The sequence below is a fragment of the Leguminivora glycinivorella genome, chromosome 5 (assembly GCF_023078275.1).
Source record: "Leguminivora glycinivorella isolate SPB_JAAS2020 chromosome 5, LegGlyc_1.1, whole genome shotgun sequence".
Lineage (NCBI taxonomy): Eukaryota > Metazoa > Arthropoda > Insecta > Lepidoptera > Tortricidae > Leguminivora > Leguminivora glycinivorella.
Window position 1 is genome coordinate 17142588 of NC_062975.1, and position 13397 is coordinate 17155984.

The 13397-nt window shown below is 40.4% G+C and overlaps 3 protein-coding genes across 4 annotated transcripts in view; 1 reads left to right on the forward strand and 2 right to left on the reverse strand.

The window, feature by feature from the left end:
• Positions 1-4376, reverse strand: part of LOC125226014 (general transcription factor IIE subunit 1) — a 28053-nt gene extending 23677 nt beyond the window's left edge. The window contains exon 1 of the mRNA XM_048129827.1: positions 4223-4376. The gene's annotated coding sequence lies outside the window, so the exon portion shown is untranslated. The remainder of the gene's footprint in view (positions 1-4222) is intronic.
• Positions 563-3993, reverse strand: LOC125226012 (tyrosine-protein kinase transmembrane receptor Ror2). Its single transcript, XM_048129825.1, has one exon. The coding sequence runs from the start codon at positions 3707-3709 to the stop codon at positions 1787-1789; it is 1923 nt and encodes a 640-aa protein (XP_047985782.1). The 5' UTR covers positions 3710-3993; the 3' UTR covers positions 563-1786.
• LOC125226016 (rab-like protein 3) lies at positions 4135-13292 on the forward strand. Of its 2 annotated transcripts, XM_048129829.1 has the most exons (7): positions 4135-4284; positions 4912-5121; positions 9140-9279; positions 10365-10501; positions 11763-11817; positions 12177-12352; positions 12519-13292. In XM_048129829.1, the coding sequence occupies exons 1-7, from the start codon at positions 4239-4241 to the stop codon at positions 12526-12528; spliced, it is 774 nt and encodes a 257-aa protein (XP_047985786.1). In that variant the 5' UTR covers positions 4135-4238; the 3' UTR covers positions 12529-13292. The 2 variants fall into 2 exon arrangements, with proteins under 2 accessions (XP_047985786.1, XP_047985785.1); XM_048129828.1 differs by having other exon boundaries at positions 12177-13292.
• Positions 13293-13397: the final 105 nt, after the last annotated feature.

Genomic DNA, 13397 nt, shown 5'->3' on the forward strand with positions numbered 1-13397 from the left:
CTCACGAAACGCTCACGAAACGAAGCGCTAGTAGATATCTATCTCTATCGCGCTTGCGTATTGGCGCGACAGAGCCAGCGGCGTATCGCTTTCGTTTGGCGTCGGAGAAATGCCATTCGGCTACGGGGCCTGGGCTCTTACTACATCCTGCGACATTGAGTTCTATCGCGCAGCGAGGTCATCAAACTTTATGGGCCGCGAACTCGCGGTCGCCGGAATGTATGAAAGAAACACGGAGTGAGCCGCTCCTAACCGTAGGTACTCTTTGCTAGAGGCCCTGACACTTGTCAATCGCAATCGGCAATCGTGAGTCGGTGAGCGTGCGTGTGATTCAATCTCTCGTGCGTCTCGCATCGCTTCTAATGCATGCATATTACCGACTTAGTGGCTTGTTTTCTCTTTTATATATATCATAGACTTAGTTTCCGATGCGTGGTGAGGTGTGAGAACTATAAATAACATAGAACTATACAGAAGGCTACAGAACATAATCGGCCAGTGCCAAAAGGCACATTCTTGTAAGCTGAATGTCGTTATTAAATTTGAGCAAAATAAACAGACATTTTGATTTCGTTACATTTATTTCATTGTAACAACGAAATTAACCTAAAATAATTTATAAATAAAATAGTCTTGTAAAGTTTACGAATACGTACCGAGCAGGTACATAACATAACATCAAAACAAAAATATAATCCAAAACAGCAGTTTGTCTTCAAGTTACAGTCTTAAATTAAATTATATTTTGTACAAAAAGTCTTTTAAAATTTGGCAGTGACTTTTTAAATACAAATGGCTCCCTAATTAAAATGTTCATTCATTGAAATCAGTAATTTTTGAAATACTTGGTTTTCTAGTCATACCAAGCTATGTTGGCAATATACGATTATGACATTTAATCCTTATACCTGTATATAATGAATTAATGATAAAGATACAAAGAAAAAAATAATAATGATGGTCTGTTTACAAAAGGAGAATTGTGTCTCATCACTGGTTGTACTTTTTTTAATTATATGAAATGGAAGGCTACATTTCTCATTATATTTCAAAATAAAATTCATACACAAATTGGTTTAAGTATTTGAATTCGACCACTAGCTACTTATAACGTATACAACAACAAACATAATAGGTACAGGTCAGTATGGGTAACATTAGCAAAATAGCTGCTTACAAAAATATTTTAGCATGATCGAGAATTTTCAAAGAGGTAGGTTGGCAATATTACTTTAACAAATAGTGCCTGGTCACATCACATAATATAAAAGTCTGTACTTATCCATTCTCTACATTACTGAACAATTGGATTTCACAAGAGACAAATCTAAGTGTATAAATTATTAAATTGTAAGTCTAATTAATTCCAATAAGAGAAGAGACTTAGTTATAAATAAAAAGTAGAGAACAATCAATCAATAAGAAATATTCCAATAAAAATTCGAACAGTTTACAATTGTGATTAGTTGATTACCTAATGATTCTATTTGTAACCCAAGGATAGTTACAACAAAATCCCAATACAACCACTCAAACCCAAACTTAAATAAATGCAAGAGATCAACACATAGTTGTTGGTAGGATGGCTAATAATTACAATTACTACTTATAATAGAAATTGACACAAACAATAAATAGTTACCGAATTTAACTTACTTAATGTAATGATGTACGTAAAATACAAGTAGATACCTATTTACAACTATGGGCAAGAGTCCTTTACACAGTAAATAATGAAGTACAAACTCAGTCCTTACATATTAATTGATACACAGAACACTGTAAATTAGTCAGAATGAGTTCGTTCAAGAATCATTTGTATGTTATCTAACGTTTGATAAATCAGTCTGAAGTTGGGTCGGTCAGTAGGGTGCGTGCTCCAGCACTGACGCATGAGATCATACACACAGCGTGGGGTGTTGTCTGGACACGCCAGGACATTCCCGTCCTTCAGGAACCTAACCACTTCCTCGTGGGTCATTCCGAAGTAAGGTTGTAGGGCAAAAGAAAATATCTCCCACAGACAAACACCATAGGCCCACACGTCGGATTCTAATGTATACTTATTGTACAATATGCTTTCTAAAGGCATCCATCTCACTGGGATAGCATCATGCTCATCTCCCTTGTAATAATCTTGTAAATATATTTTATGTGAAAGACCAAAATCTGCAATCTTCACTACCATGTCATCATTGATTAAACAGTTCCTGGTGGCAAGGTCTCGGTGAACAAACTTGCGATCAGATAGGTAGACCATCCCGGAGGCAATCTGTCTCGCAATATGCAACAAGTCTAAGTGGCCCAGTGGTGTTGCCAGTAACCTTAGGTCTTCCCTATGTTCTGACATTGGTGGGTAGTTAGTGGCAGTGCTGCAGGCCCTTAGGTATTCATTTAAGTCACCTTTCCCCATAAACTCAAACAGCAAGCACATGGGTCGGCCTATAGCACAGACACCCAACAACTTCACAATATTGGGATGGTCAAAGTCGGCCAGTAGACAAGCTTCTCTCTCAAAGTCTAGTTGCAAGTCATGTGAGGCTTCATCTTTAAGCATCTTGACAGCAACCAAGGTAAACTCTTCTTCCGGGACCAGCCCGGGGGCTCTTGCTTGAAATACTCTGCCAAAAGCACCTTGGCCTAAGTCACGGATATAAATGATATTGTTTCTTGGGAACTCCAGTTTTTCCAGCTTTGGGTTTAGCTGAGCCCCAGTGGTGTGATAAGCCAGATTGCTGGGGAGTTTGTCAAGATCAATATCCATGTTTGGACCATTTCTGCGGCTAGGCATGGTGCACTTTGAGTAATGATTTTTCAAAAAGTAATGGCACAAGAGAGCAATAGATGCAATCCCTAAAACGCAACCGAGGCCACCAACTGACAACAATAACACAAACGTAGGGGTAAAATAGTTTTCCATCTCTATATTTGGTCCTATTATATTGTCTTCTTGTAACGTGGAATTGGCACAAAGTGGTATGTCACAGAGTTCCCACCGAACCTCAGGATCCATAGTGTAGCACCACGGCCCACGCTCCTCGCCTCCAGCATTTCTACAGTAGTTGCTTGAATTCTGAACTTCTGGGAACACAAGTGGAGGTCTTGTATGTTGGTGGGGGTGCTGAGATTCCCAGGCCTGGCAGGCCTTGCCACTCTCAGTGACGTTCACTGTGCCCTGATAGTAGCGCCCGTTGCCCCGCACGCAGCTCGTGGTCACTTCACTATAGTCCATGTTAGTTATCCCCACAAAATTACAAGTCACTTGTGAACCTTTCCCTGTAAACTGAGGTAGGTTCTCGCATTCGGGAAATCGGAAGTGACCTCTAGACTCAAAGTAAACGCCTCGGCGTTTTTGCTCTTCAAAAACGATCCAGTCGTTGTAACAGAACTGCATTTTGACGGCGATGCAGTCTTCGTAGCACAGAGGAAGCGCGAAGTCGCCGACACCGTCCTTGTTGATGCACTTAGGGAATGCGTAGGCACAGAGGAGCTTCTCGGCGCGGGTGCGGCACGGCTCCCTAAGAGTTGATATCATTTCTCTCCATAGCCCAGTCGTAATCTTTTCATTCTCCAGACCACCCGTATAGTTATACCACACGTAACCGGTTGTATATTTTTTGCATATTTGGCCATTGTATGGGCCGCAGTAAGGGTGCACGGAGTTTACGATATAAAGCAGCACAGTTATCACTTTACAAAAAGTATCCATTGTGACTATTGGACAGAAAGTAATTCGATGTATCTAAAGCCGGATCGTTGCATTTTATTCAATAACTTTATAGTATAATACTGAAAAAATATGACACTGACTATACAATGGCGGACGCATTATTATTGATTTTAGTTGTTTCGTTCTTCATTATGGAAGTCCAAGCCACAAAGCAAAGCAACCGAAGCGACATGAACGTGACCAATTTGACAGTTGACAGTGTTGACATTTCCGAAATGGCCACCCCTTTGTGCACAACCGAAACAATGAGAATCGATAAATATTATCATCAGAGATTATTAATTGATTAGGTGTTTAAAATATATAGATGTAAAAAATCTAGGTTATCGACCAGATATCAAGACGGTGCGTTAGACTATTAGATATCCTAAATTTGAGTTTATAAAAATTATGTCGATGTCTATATGTTATGGCAACAATTCAGTCCTCGATATGTTGGCACTCCTGTGTGCGTTACAATTGTCAAAAGTGGTCAAAATAATGTGTACTTACTGCTTTATTTCCCGATATGGCTGCAATTGAGAAAGTAAAAGTCGTTGTTCTTGGCGATTCTGGTAAATCAATTCCTAATTTTCACTAGTCTATAAAATAACACCACTTTATTCCGTATGTCAGTCGTATGCAAAATAAACATTTATCAATAACCTTCCACTTGCTTTTTGACGAGTTTGCTTCAATGACATCCTTGAAGGTTAGGCAACATACCGGAATAACTGTTTGGCGCCTTTTTTAGAATTTGAGTCTTATTGACAAAGTTTTTGTATTTTATTTTTATCCAAAAGGAGATAAAATGAAGAACAGGCTACAATAAAAACATAAAATTAAATGTCTCACGAAATTATTATGAAACTTTTTACCATGAATTCACATAATATTTCATTCAGTTTAAAAACAGATTAGGATTACATACCATACAATTGTGTCGCTTAACTTCAAAACTGGGTAAATCCATTTTATTATAAGATTGATTATCTTTCAGATCATCTTAAAGCAGAATGGATTTACACAGGTTTGAAGTTAAGTGACACAATTTTGTTTTCATCAGTTAATTTAACTTATTTGTCTATCACACGTCAGTGGGAAACAAGCATAAATCCATCTGCCTAATTGTAAGTGGTTACCTTAGCCTATGTCGAGCAACTTTAGGAATTGAATAAGTGGCGTATAACATTTTTTTTAAGGCGTGGGTAAGACATCGCTAACACACCTGATAGCCCACGGGCGCGTGCTGGTGTCGCCCACATGGACCGTGGGCTGCGCAGCCGAGGTCAAGCTGCACGAGTACCGGCAAGGCACGCAGCAGCAGAACACGTTCTTCGTCGAGTTCTGGGACGTCGGCGGCTCGCAGGGGCACAGGAATACTAGGAACGTGTTCTACCAGCCTACACATGGTATTGCCGATCAACGTCTTAACGGCCCAGCCACGACATTGGTCTAAGCGCGACAGTGGTGAGCGGCAGCCATAAGTGCGAATGAAAAGTCCCATCGCTGTGTCTCGCTCCAATGTATGGCCACCGCTCACCGCTGTCGCGCTTAGACCAATGTCGTGGCTGAGCCGTAAGGAGCTAACAAACGACCACACCGAACCGCGACCTTGGATTTTTTTCACGCAAGTGAGAGAAAGAAAAGTGACTTTTTTCACATTCTCACGTATAAACTTCCTAGGTCGCGGTGTGGTGCAGTCGTTTGTTAGCAACTTTAAGTAGACCTTAGATTTTTTTTCACTTAAGTGAGAGCGAGAAACAAATAACTCTTTCTTGCTCTCTCTCTTACAAGATGTCATATGTGAATGACCTTGGTGCGGTGCGGTCATGTGTTAGCACTATTTAGCACTTAGCACATGACATCAGCACAAGTAAAATGTAAGATTTGACTTTAATCTTACTTTTTAGGGCTCCGTTCCTCAAAAAGGAAAAACGGAACCCTTATAGGATCACTCGTGTCTGTCTGTCCGTCTATCACAGCCAATTTTCTCTGAAACTACCGAACCGATTAACTTGAAATTTGGCACACATATGTAAACCTGTGACCCAAAGACGGACATGTAATTTAAATTAACGTGTTGGTATTCATACCCCAACTTCACGGTCTCATTCTCGTTCTCATGGTCCAAACTGGAACTTTCGTAAGGCTGATTTAGGAGTCCTTTATAGAGCCATATCGGATATTGATTGGACTGATGTGCTCAATGAGAACTGTTCTAACGCTGCTGCCGAATTATTTTACGGAAAATTAAATAAATGTATCGACAGTAATGTTCCCCTCAAAAAACAATATGTATCTAGTAATCGGTATTCCTATCCTACCTGGTTCACTAATGATATAATTAAAAACATCAAGTTTAAGCATTTCCACTTAAAAAGGTACAGAGAGAAAGGAGAGCTTTTTAATCTGGAAATGTTTAGATATTATCGGACGCATGTAAAGACCTTAATTGATAATTCGTACCGAAATTATCTACGGGGTATTGAGAGAGACATTACTGACGATCCTAGTAAATTTTGGAAGTATGTTGCTAGTAAAAGTAAAGACAGACGTTGTGACACTGAGTTTCTCTACAGGGGGAAACTGTATCGGGGCAAGAAGCAGCTGACTCGTTTGCGGAGTACTTCGCCTCAGTGTTTCAAGGGGACATTCCACTCTTGAATTACGAGCTAGCGGCACAGGGATCTCCTGGCCCTCCAGTTAGCGCTGCGCGTGTGTCCCTGGAAAATGTTGATGCTACAGACATACGAAAAGCAGCAAGACGTATAAAAGTGCGAGCTGCGGCTGGACCTGACGATATACCTTCTTTTCTTGTGAAAGACTGTATTTCAGTACTTGACAGTGCACTTTTACACATTTTCAACATAAGTTTAAAAAAGGGGCAGTATCCAGCCTGTTGGAAGGTCTCTAGGGTGACTCCCGTTTCTAAGGGTGGTTCGGGTCGTGAAGTGTCGAATTATAGACCCATAGCTGTGCTGCCGTGTTTCGCCAAATTGTTTGAGTCAATCATAGAAGGCCGCATCAGCCAACAGATACAATGTTGGTTGAATGACAGTCAGCACGGATTTCGTCGTGCTCGGTCTACTGTCACCAACCATGTCAACTTTGTGGACTATGTCAGAAATGAGCTAGATGCAGGTCGCCAGGTTGATGCGGCTTATTTTGACTTCAGAAAGGCATTCGATTTGGTAAATAATGACATCCTGCTTCAGAAATGTGGCGCTTTGGGTTTTACGCCACACTTACTGAAATTTTTATCTAGTTACCTCCGAGATAGAAATCAGTACGTTGAGTGTGGAGGGTACAAATCCGGACCATTCTTTACTCGATCCGGCGTAAGTCAAGGCAGCACTCTCGGCCCTACATTATTTACGATAATGATCAACGACTTGCCGGGAGTGGTACGATCTGCGGGTTGTCTATTGTTCGCTGACGATCTGAAGCTATTTTTGGGAATAGAGAATACGTCTGATCAGGTGTCGTTACAGCGTGACATTGACGCAGTGGCCGAGTGGAGTGAGACCAATCAATTACACTTCAATACCTCAAAGTGTAAAGTTATAGCGTTCTCTAGAAGTCGGGTGCCTCTTGTCAAACAATATAACATTAAAGAGACCGTGTTGGATCGTGTTGACGAAATAACTGACCTGGGACTGACCTTGGACACGAGACTCAACTTTAGAACGCATGTCACCAATATATGTAAAAAGGCGAATAGGGTCCTCGGATTTATCATGAGGGTATCAAGCCAGTTCAGTGACACTCGTGTTTCGCTGTTACTGTACAGTGCATACGTTCGCAGCAAACTCGAATTTGGGGCTTGTGTCTGGGACCCACACGAGAGCAAGTATACCCTCATGATAGAGAAAATCCAGAGGAAATTTGCTCGTTTCCTTTACAAGAGGAAGTTTGGGTTTTACCCTTATCTCTATCCTTCTTTGTTCGTCAGCGGCATGGTCGGGTTGGATACACTAGAGTTGCGGAGGAAAATGTTGCTCCTGGGGCATTTTTATAAGCTACTGTGCAACCAAGTATCTAACCCGACTGCGCTAGCACGGATAGGTTTGTCTGTGCCGCCCCCTCGCCGGCTCGGAGTGGAAGGGGAGGGCGGGGCGGTGGTGTCGCGGCGGCGCCGGCGCCTGTTCGCGTGTCCGTCGACGCGCACGCGCTGGGCCGCAAACGCTCCCTCTGCAAGAGCTATTGCTCTTTTAAATGACATGCATCTGCAGCTACCCGATGCCGATATTTTTTTTGATCCACCTTACCAAATTATGAAATGTATTAATGAATTTTTGAATAGAATGTAATGAATGTACCTATATATTAGTTTTAGTTTACTTTATGGATTAGTATGAAGTTTTTTTTTTTTTTTTGACATTACTTATTATTGATATTTTATTTGCTTGTTTGTTTATAATGTTTAATTGTTGTATGTTTCTAATGTATTGACAATTTGACATGTAATTTAGTATTGTATAAAGTGACTTGTTTGTATATAAATATTATTATGTAATAACCTAACTTTTAAGCGCTTGGTGTTAACTGTAAGCTTATCTGTGAATAAATAAATTGAAATTGAAATTGAAATTGAAATTGAAATTAAGAAAATTCAATTATAGGGGCCACTTTTGGGGGATAAAAGTGAAAATTAAAAATCAAAGTTTCTAGAACTATATTGTGTTACATATCAAATGAAAGAGCTTTTTATAAGTATTTCAAAAATATTTTTTTTAATAATTTTTAGTAAAGTAATTTTCAAGTACTTAATTTAAGAAAATAGGCAAAAAATGACCATTTCCCCCCTTATCTCCGAAACTACTAAGCGTAAAATTTTCAAAAAAATACACGAGATAGTTTTCAATCTATAGATTACAGGAAAACTTATTAGAAATCTACAGTAAAGCGTAAGTCGGGACTTAAAAGAATTAAAAGAAAAAAACTCAAATTACACAAGGAGTTACCAAATCTCTTGAAATTGTGTGAGCGCGTTTGAATATTACATATAACTCATTTCTGTTTCGTTTTGTTCAAAATATCGATTATACGCAAAAATGACTTAAGTTCCTACTAAAAAGGAGGCGTTTAAGCCCTTCTTGTAGTGTACGGAACCCTTGCAACGCGAGTACAACTCGCACTTGACCGGTTTTTTTTTATTTCCCATCTTTTCCTACTGACAAGGTGGGTGTGTTTGAGTGTAAGGATGAGGAAATTTTGTACCAACAAATTCTCAACACATTACCACTTTCTATTAATTTTCACTCCAATATATTGAGTACTATAAGGGCCCGCGCACACGGATGCAACAGTTGCACGGCGACTTTTTTGTCTCTGTCGTGCGTCTAAGGAGTGACGACAGAGACAAAATCTGTTGCATCCGTGTGCGTGGAGCGTAAATCTAGCAAATCTCTCTTTTTTCAATTGCAGGAATAATTCTAGTTCACGACTTAACCAACAGGAAGAGTCAAGTCAACCTACAGAAATGGCTCTCCGAGATCCTGAACTCGGACAACCCAACACTTCAACATGTGGATGTTGACCCAGAGCAGTTCCTCGGCTCTACACAGGTAAAGACCTTCAAATATGAACAGGCACGAGCGAGCTCCATCGTAAACTATGTCTTCTCCTCGACTAGTCTGTGGCCATGAATAAGTACATACATACTATCACGCCTGTATCCCATGAAGGGGTAAGCAGAGCACATGGAACTTCTCAAGTTTCAGTGCCACTCTTGGCAAATAAGGGGCTGAAAGAAAACGAAACTGTGACATTGCAGTGACAGGTTGCCAGCCTCTCGCCTACGCCACAATTTGCCCCATATCCCACAGTCGCCTTCTACGACACCCACGGGAAGAAAGGGGGTGGTGAAATTCTTAACCCGTCACCACACGGGCACATAAGTACATTTATAAAAAAACTATTTTTTTTTAAGTAGGCATGTAGGTTTTACCAGAGTTTACCGTCTACATTTTTTACCTGAGAAGATTGAATTCTCTCTTACAAGTACAGTCAAGTGTAAAAATATGGATGTACCTACTCAAAATATGTCCCATAGCATCTTACTCCGGTGTAATAAGAGTACCATATTTATGAGACAATTTGTTCGATGCATATTTTTGCACTTGACTGTACAATAAATACGTAAATTCACGCCTGTCAATTTCTCTACCTGCCCAAAATTGTAATAACACTAATAACCGCCTTTATTTAAAATTAATTTGACATTGTTTTAAACTATTACTATTATTTTATTTTAACTTATGATGATCATCGTTGACATTATATTATTGTACCCATTCGTATATGAAAACTTGCCATGTCAGACCTTAGGCTACAATATATTATCCTAAGTAATAAGAAGAAATGATATTTTATGTTATAAACAAATTTCAGGACGGACCATTGAACTTGGCACCCATTTAGATCTCACTTCTTTTTTCGTTGAAGTCAACAACCAAGGCATATAGGTATCAATGGTATCATATTATTGAACTTGGCTCTCATTTCACATTTATGTTTTTGATGGGTTAATTTATACTGTAATTTATCATTATGTATTTTATGTAATAAATAAACTAAACCATAAATATCTAGGCACGATTTGTTTAAAAGATCTTGGTGATTACCTACCTGTTAAACTATTTGTTTATAGATACCCATTCTGGTGATCGGCACAAAATTCGACTTGGCGGAGGAGAAGCAGCGACGGGGGCAGTACCGGCGCCTCGCCAGCAGCATCGCTGAGCAGTGCGGGGCCGATGAACTGTTCGTCAACTGCCACCAAGCCAGGTAAGTGGGGTTTACGGCTCAGCCTCGACTTTGGTCTAAGCGCGACAGCGGTGAGCGGCGCGGCGGCCATACATTGGAGCGAGACACAGCGATGGGACTTTTCATTCGCACGTATGGCTGCCGCTCACCGCTGTCGCGCTTAGACCAACGTCGTGGCTGGGCCGTTAGGCTGGTTTTAGTGTCACGCGGAACGATCCGCACGACCGATTTGTATGGTTGATGTTGTCGTCCGCGCGGACCCGTCCGCTTCACTCTAAGGGTGAAGACACATATATCAGCATCGAATCGCATTTAGCTGGATGATTTTGACACACTATACGCATCGGAAGTTAAAGTATGCTGTTACATGTTTTCAGGTGCTAAAGGGAGCTAACGCACGTTTTTAAAGCTGAAGTATCATATAGCATGCATTTCATCCGCTAAAGCATGCGATCGCATGCTATTGAATTGAATCGCTTGAATGTGCTAAAATATGGAAATTGTTGTCGTCATAAAATTAGTCCTTTGCAAGGACACTGGTTAAATAAGCACCTATGAATATCAAAATTGCGTATTTTGCAAATATTTCTTGCCCTGCATTTTCCTTCCTTTGATGATCACTATATATTGGTGAAGCCATGTCATAAAGGCAAGGATATTTTTGCACTAGCATAATCAATTTATCCTCGTTCATTTTCGCAAGTAAGTAATTCTAAGAACAAATTAAATTATTTTCATAGAAAATATTTTAACTTGTATTTTTTTTATTGGGGGGGGGGGGGTGGCACTTTGTAAAGGCCCAGATCTGCGCATGTGTCACTGTTAAAGCGTTCGTTAAATTTTGTTGTATGGGAAGTTCCATAGACGTGACGATGATGTGTCTGTCAAAGGTGGTTGATGCAACTGGTCCTTAGTCACAGATAAAGGTAGGAAGGAAGGAGATCGGACATGCCGGGCGATTTGTATTGAATACGCTGGTAAGTTCCTGGCTGTTGCGCAATACACGCGCATTATTTCCATGTCTGTGTACATGCGAACGACCAGCGAGTCGTGTCATTGGACCGTCGGACCTACCGGCGTGTTCCGATGTTTGCGAGAGCTTTGGCAGCTCAAATATATCTGGTGGCGATTGTACCTACACTGCCGAAGTCATATTAAATTAAGGCGCAATTGGAGAGGCAGGGAAAGATGATCGTAACTTGAAAACTTGTGAACTTCGGTATCGGGTACTCCAATAATAAGGATAAGGACGTTTTAGATTTAATGGCCATGTTAATTTCAGATCTCTCGGACCGGGGACGAGTAACTCAGTGAAATTAACAAGATTTTTTGACAAGGTTAGTAAACACTTTTTCATTCATCCCGATTAATTTACCGTAGGTAAATTACCCACACACATATGTATGGGTGATGCATATGTATAGATAATTAACAAGGAACAGTCTTCTTTTAGGCACGCCACAGACAGTCTTAAAATTCATAATCTTAAAAAAATACTTGTATGCAATCTGTCAGTTCAAACGGACAGAATTTTCAGATTGAATTGACAGATTGCATAAGTCTTTTTTTAAAGATTATGAATTTTAAGACTGTCTGTGGCGTGCCTTAGAGTCTAATGAAATTACAACCGGAAAGTGATAACAAAAAAATATTGTTTCGAGTTAAAAAAAGTTTCTAAAATTTTAAATGTCTCTAGGTGATCGAGCGTCGTTACTATTCGCGCGGTTCGCCGTTCCCCGACCGCCGCACGCACGTGACACACGCGCACACGCACACTTGTCACACTTGGCGCCAAGCACGCCCGTGCAGGGCCAACGTTCGCAACAGTACCTCAGCCCGAGGTTCTACCGTATGGACTAGCACAGCTAGTAAACAGAACCATTATCTTCTTCTTCTTCTTCGTCGACACCTCATGACTGAGGGTCGTGACCACCATAAGTCGCTGTACGTTGCAGTGCTCTCCACTCAGGCCGATCTTTTGCCTTCCTAAAGGATCCCTGGAGCCCAACGCGTGTGACCTTCTTTATTGAACCATTATACAGAAGTGACGGAGAGTTTGACCGCCGCACGCACGTAACATGGCGCACACTTGGCGCTAAACACGCCTGTGCAGGGCCAGCGTTCGCAGCAATACCTCACCACATCTGACCACAACTTTTGTGCAAAGCCCATACTTCCAACAGTATTTCAGCCGCATGGTCTAACTGGGCTTATAACATGGAGAACGAGCTGCGGCTTCGGTCTCTAAGGGCCCATTTAGACGATACGAGAACTTGCATACGAGTTTTATTATATTGCGGTATTTGATGGCTGTGCATAATAGGCGACACAACTAAAAAAACTAATTAGTCCGTCAGTTAGGTTAATATCAAAGAATTTTAGACACGTATTTTTTCTTTTTTCTCGTAAACGAAACATGACGACGGTACAGTGCGTTGAAGTTTCGCGTGACGTCACGCCTAATTAGCGAACGCTTTAACAACAAACGACCCTATATTTATATTCTTAAATTAATAAGTATGTAGTTCTGATACAAAATGTCTGAAAATATCGTCGGCTTCGCACAAATATCACTAGCTGGCTCTTAAAATATAAATATGTACTAAATATAAGTAAATTATACATTTAAAATCTAAAGTTTTTAGAGCGTTCTCACATTATCCGACCCGATATCGGATGTATGAAGGATGTCAAAAGCAGACGTCTAAGATGGCGCCTTTAATATATCGGTCCTACATCCAATATCAAATCGGATAATGTAAAAACGCACTTATTGTACATTAATAAAATAAAGATCTATTGACCATTCCAATCTCGGGAGTATTTTAATTTATTATACCAGGTATTTGTATTTATTGTCACTTTACAACTGCAAAAGGGATCTAGAAATCTTGCAACAAATCACATCACATGCGAT

Coding starts and splice junctions, on each gene's coding strand:
- LOC125226012 (XM_048129825.1), bottom strand. CDS start 3,709: ATGGATACTTTTTGTAAAGTGATAACTGTGCTGCTTTATATCGTAAAC.
- LOC125226016 (XM_048129828.1), top strand. CDS start 4,239: ATGGCTGCAATTGAGAAAGTAAAAGTCGTTGTTCTTGGCGATTCTG. Junction 9,280..10,364: donor AGTTCCTCGGCTCTACACAG/GTAAAGACCTTC, acceptor ATTTGTTTATAG/ATACCCATTCTGGTGATCGG. Junction 11,818..12,176: donor TAACAAGATTTTTTGACAAG/GTTAGTAAACAC, acceptor AAATGTCTCTAG/GTGATCGAGCGTCGTTACTA.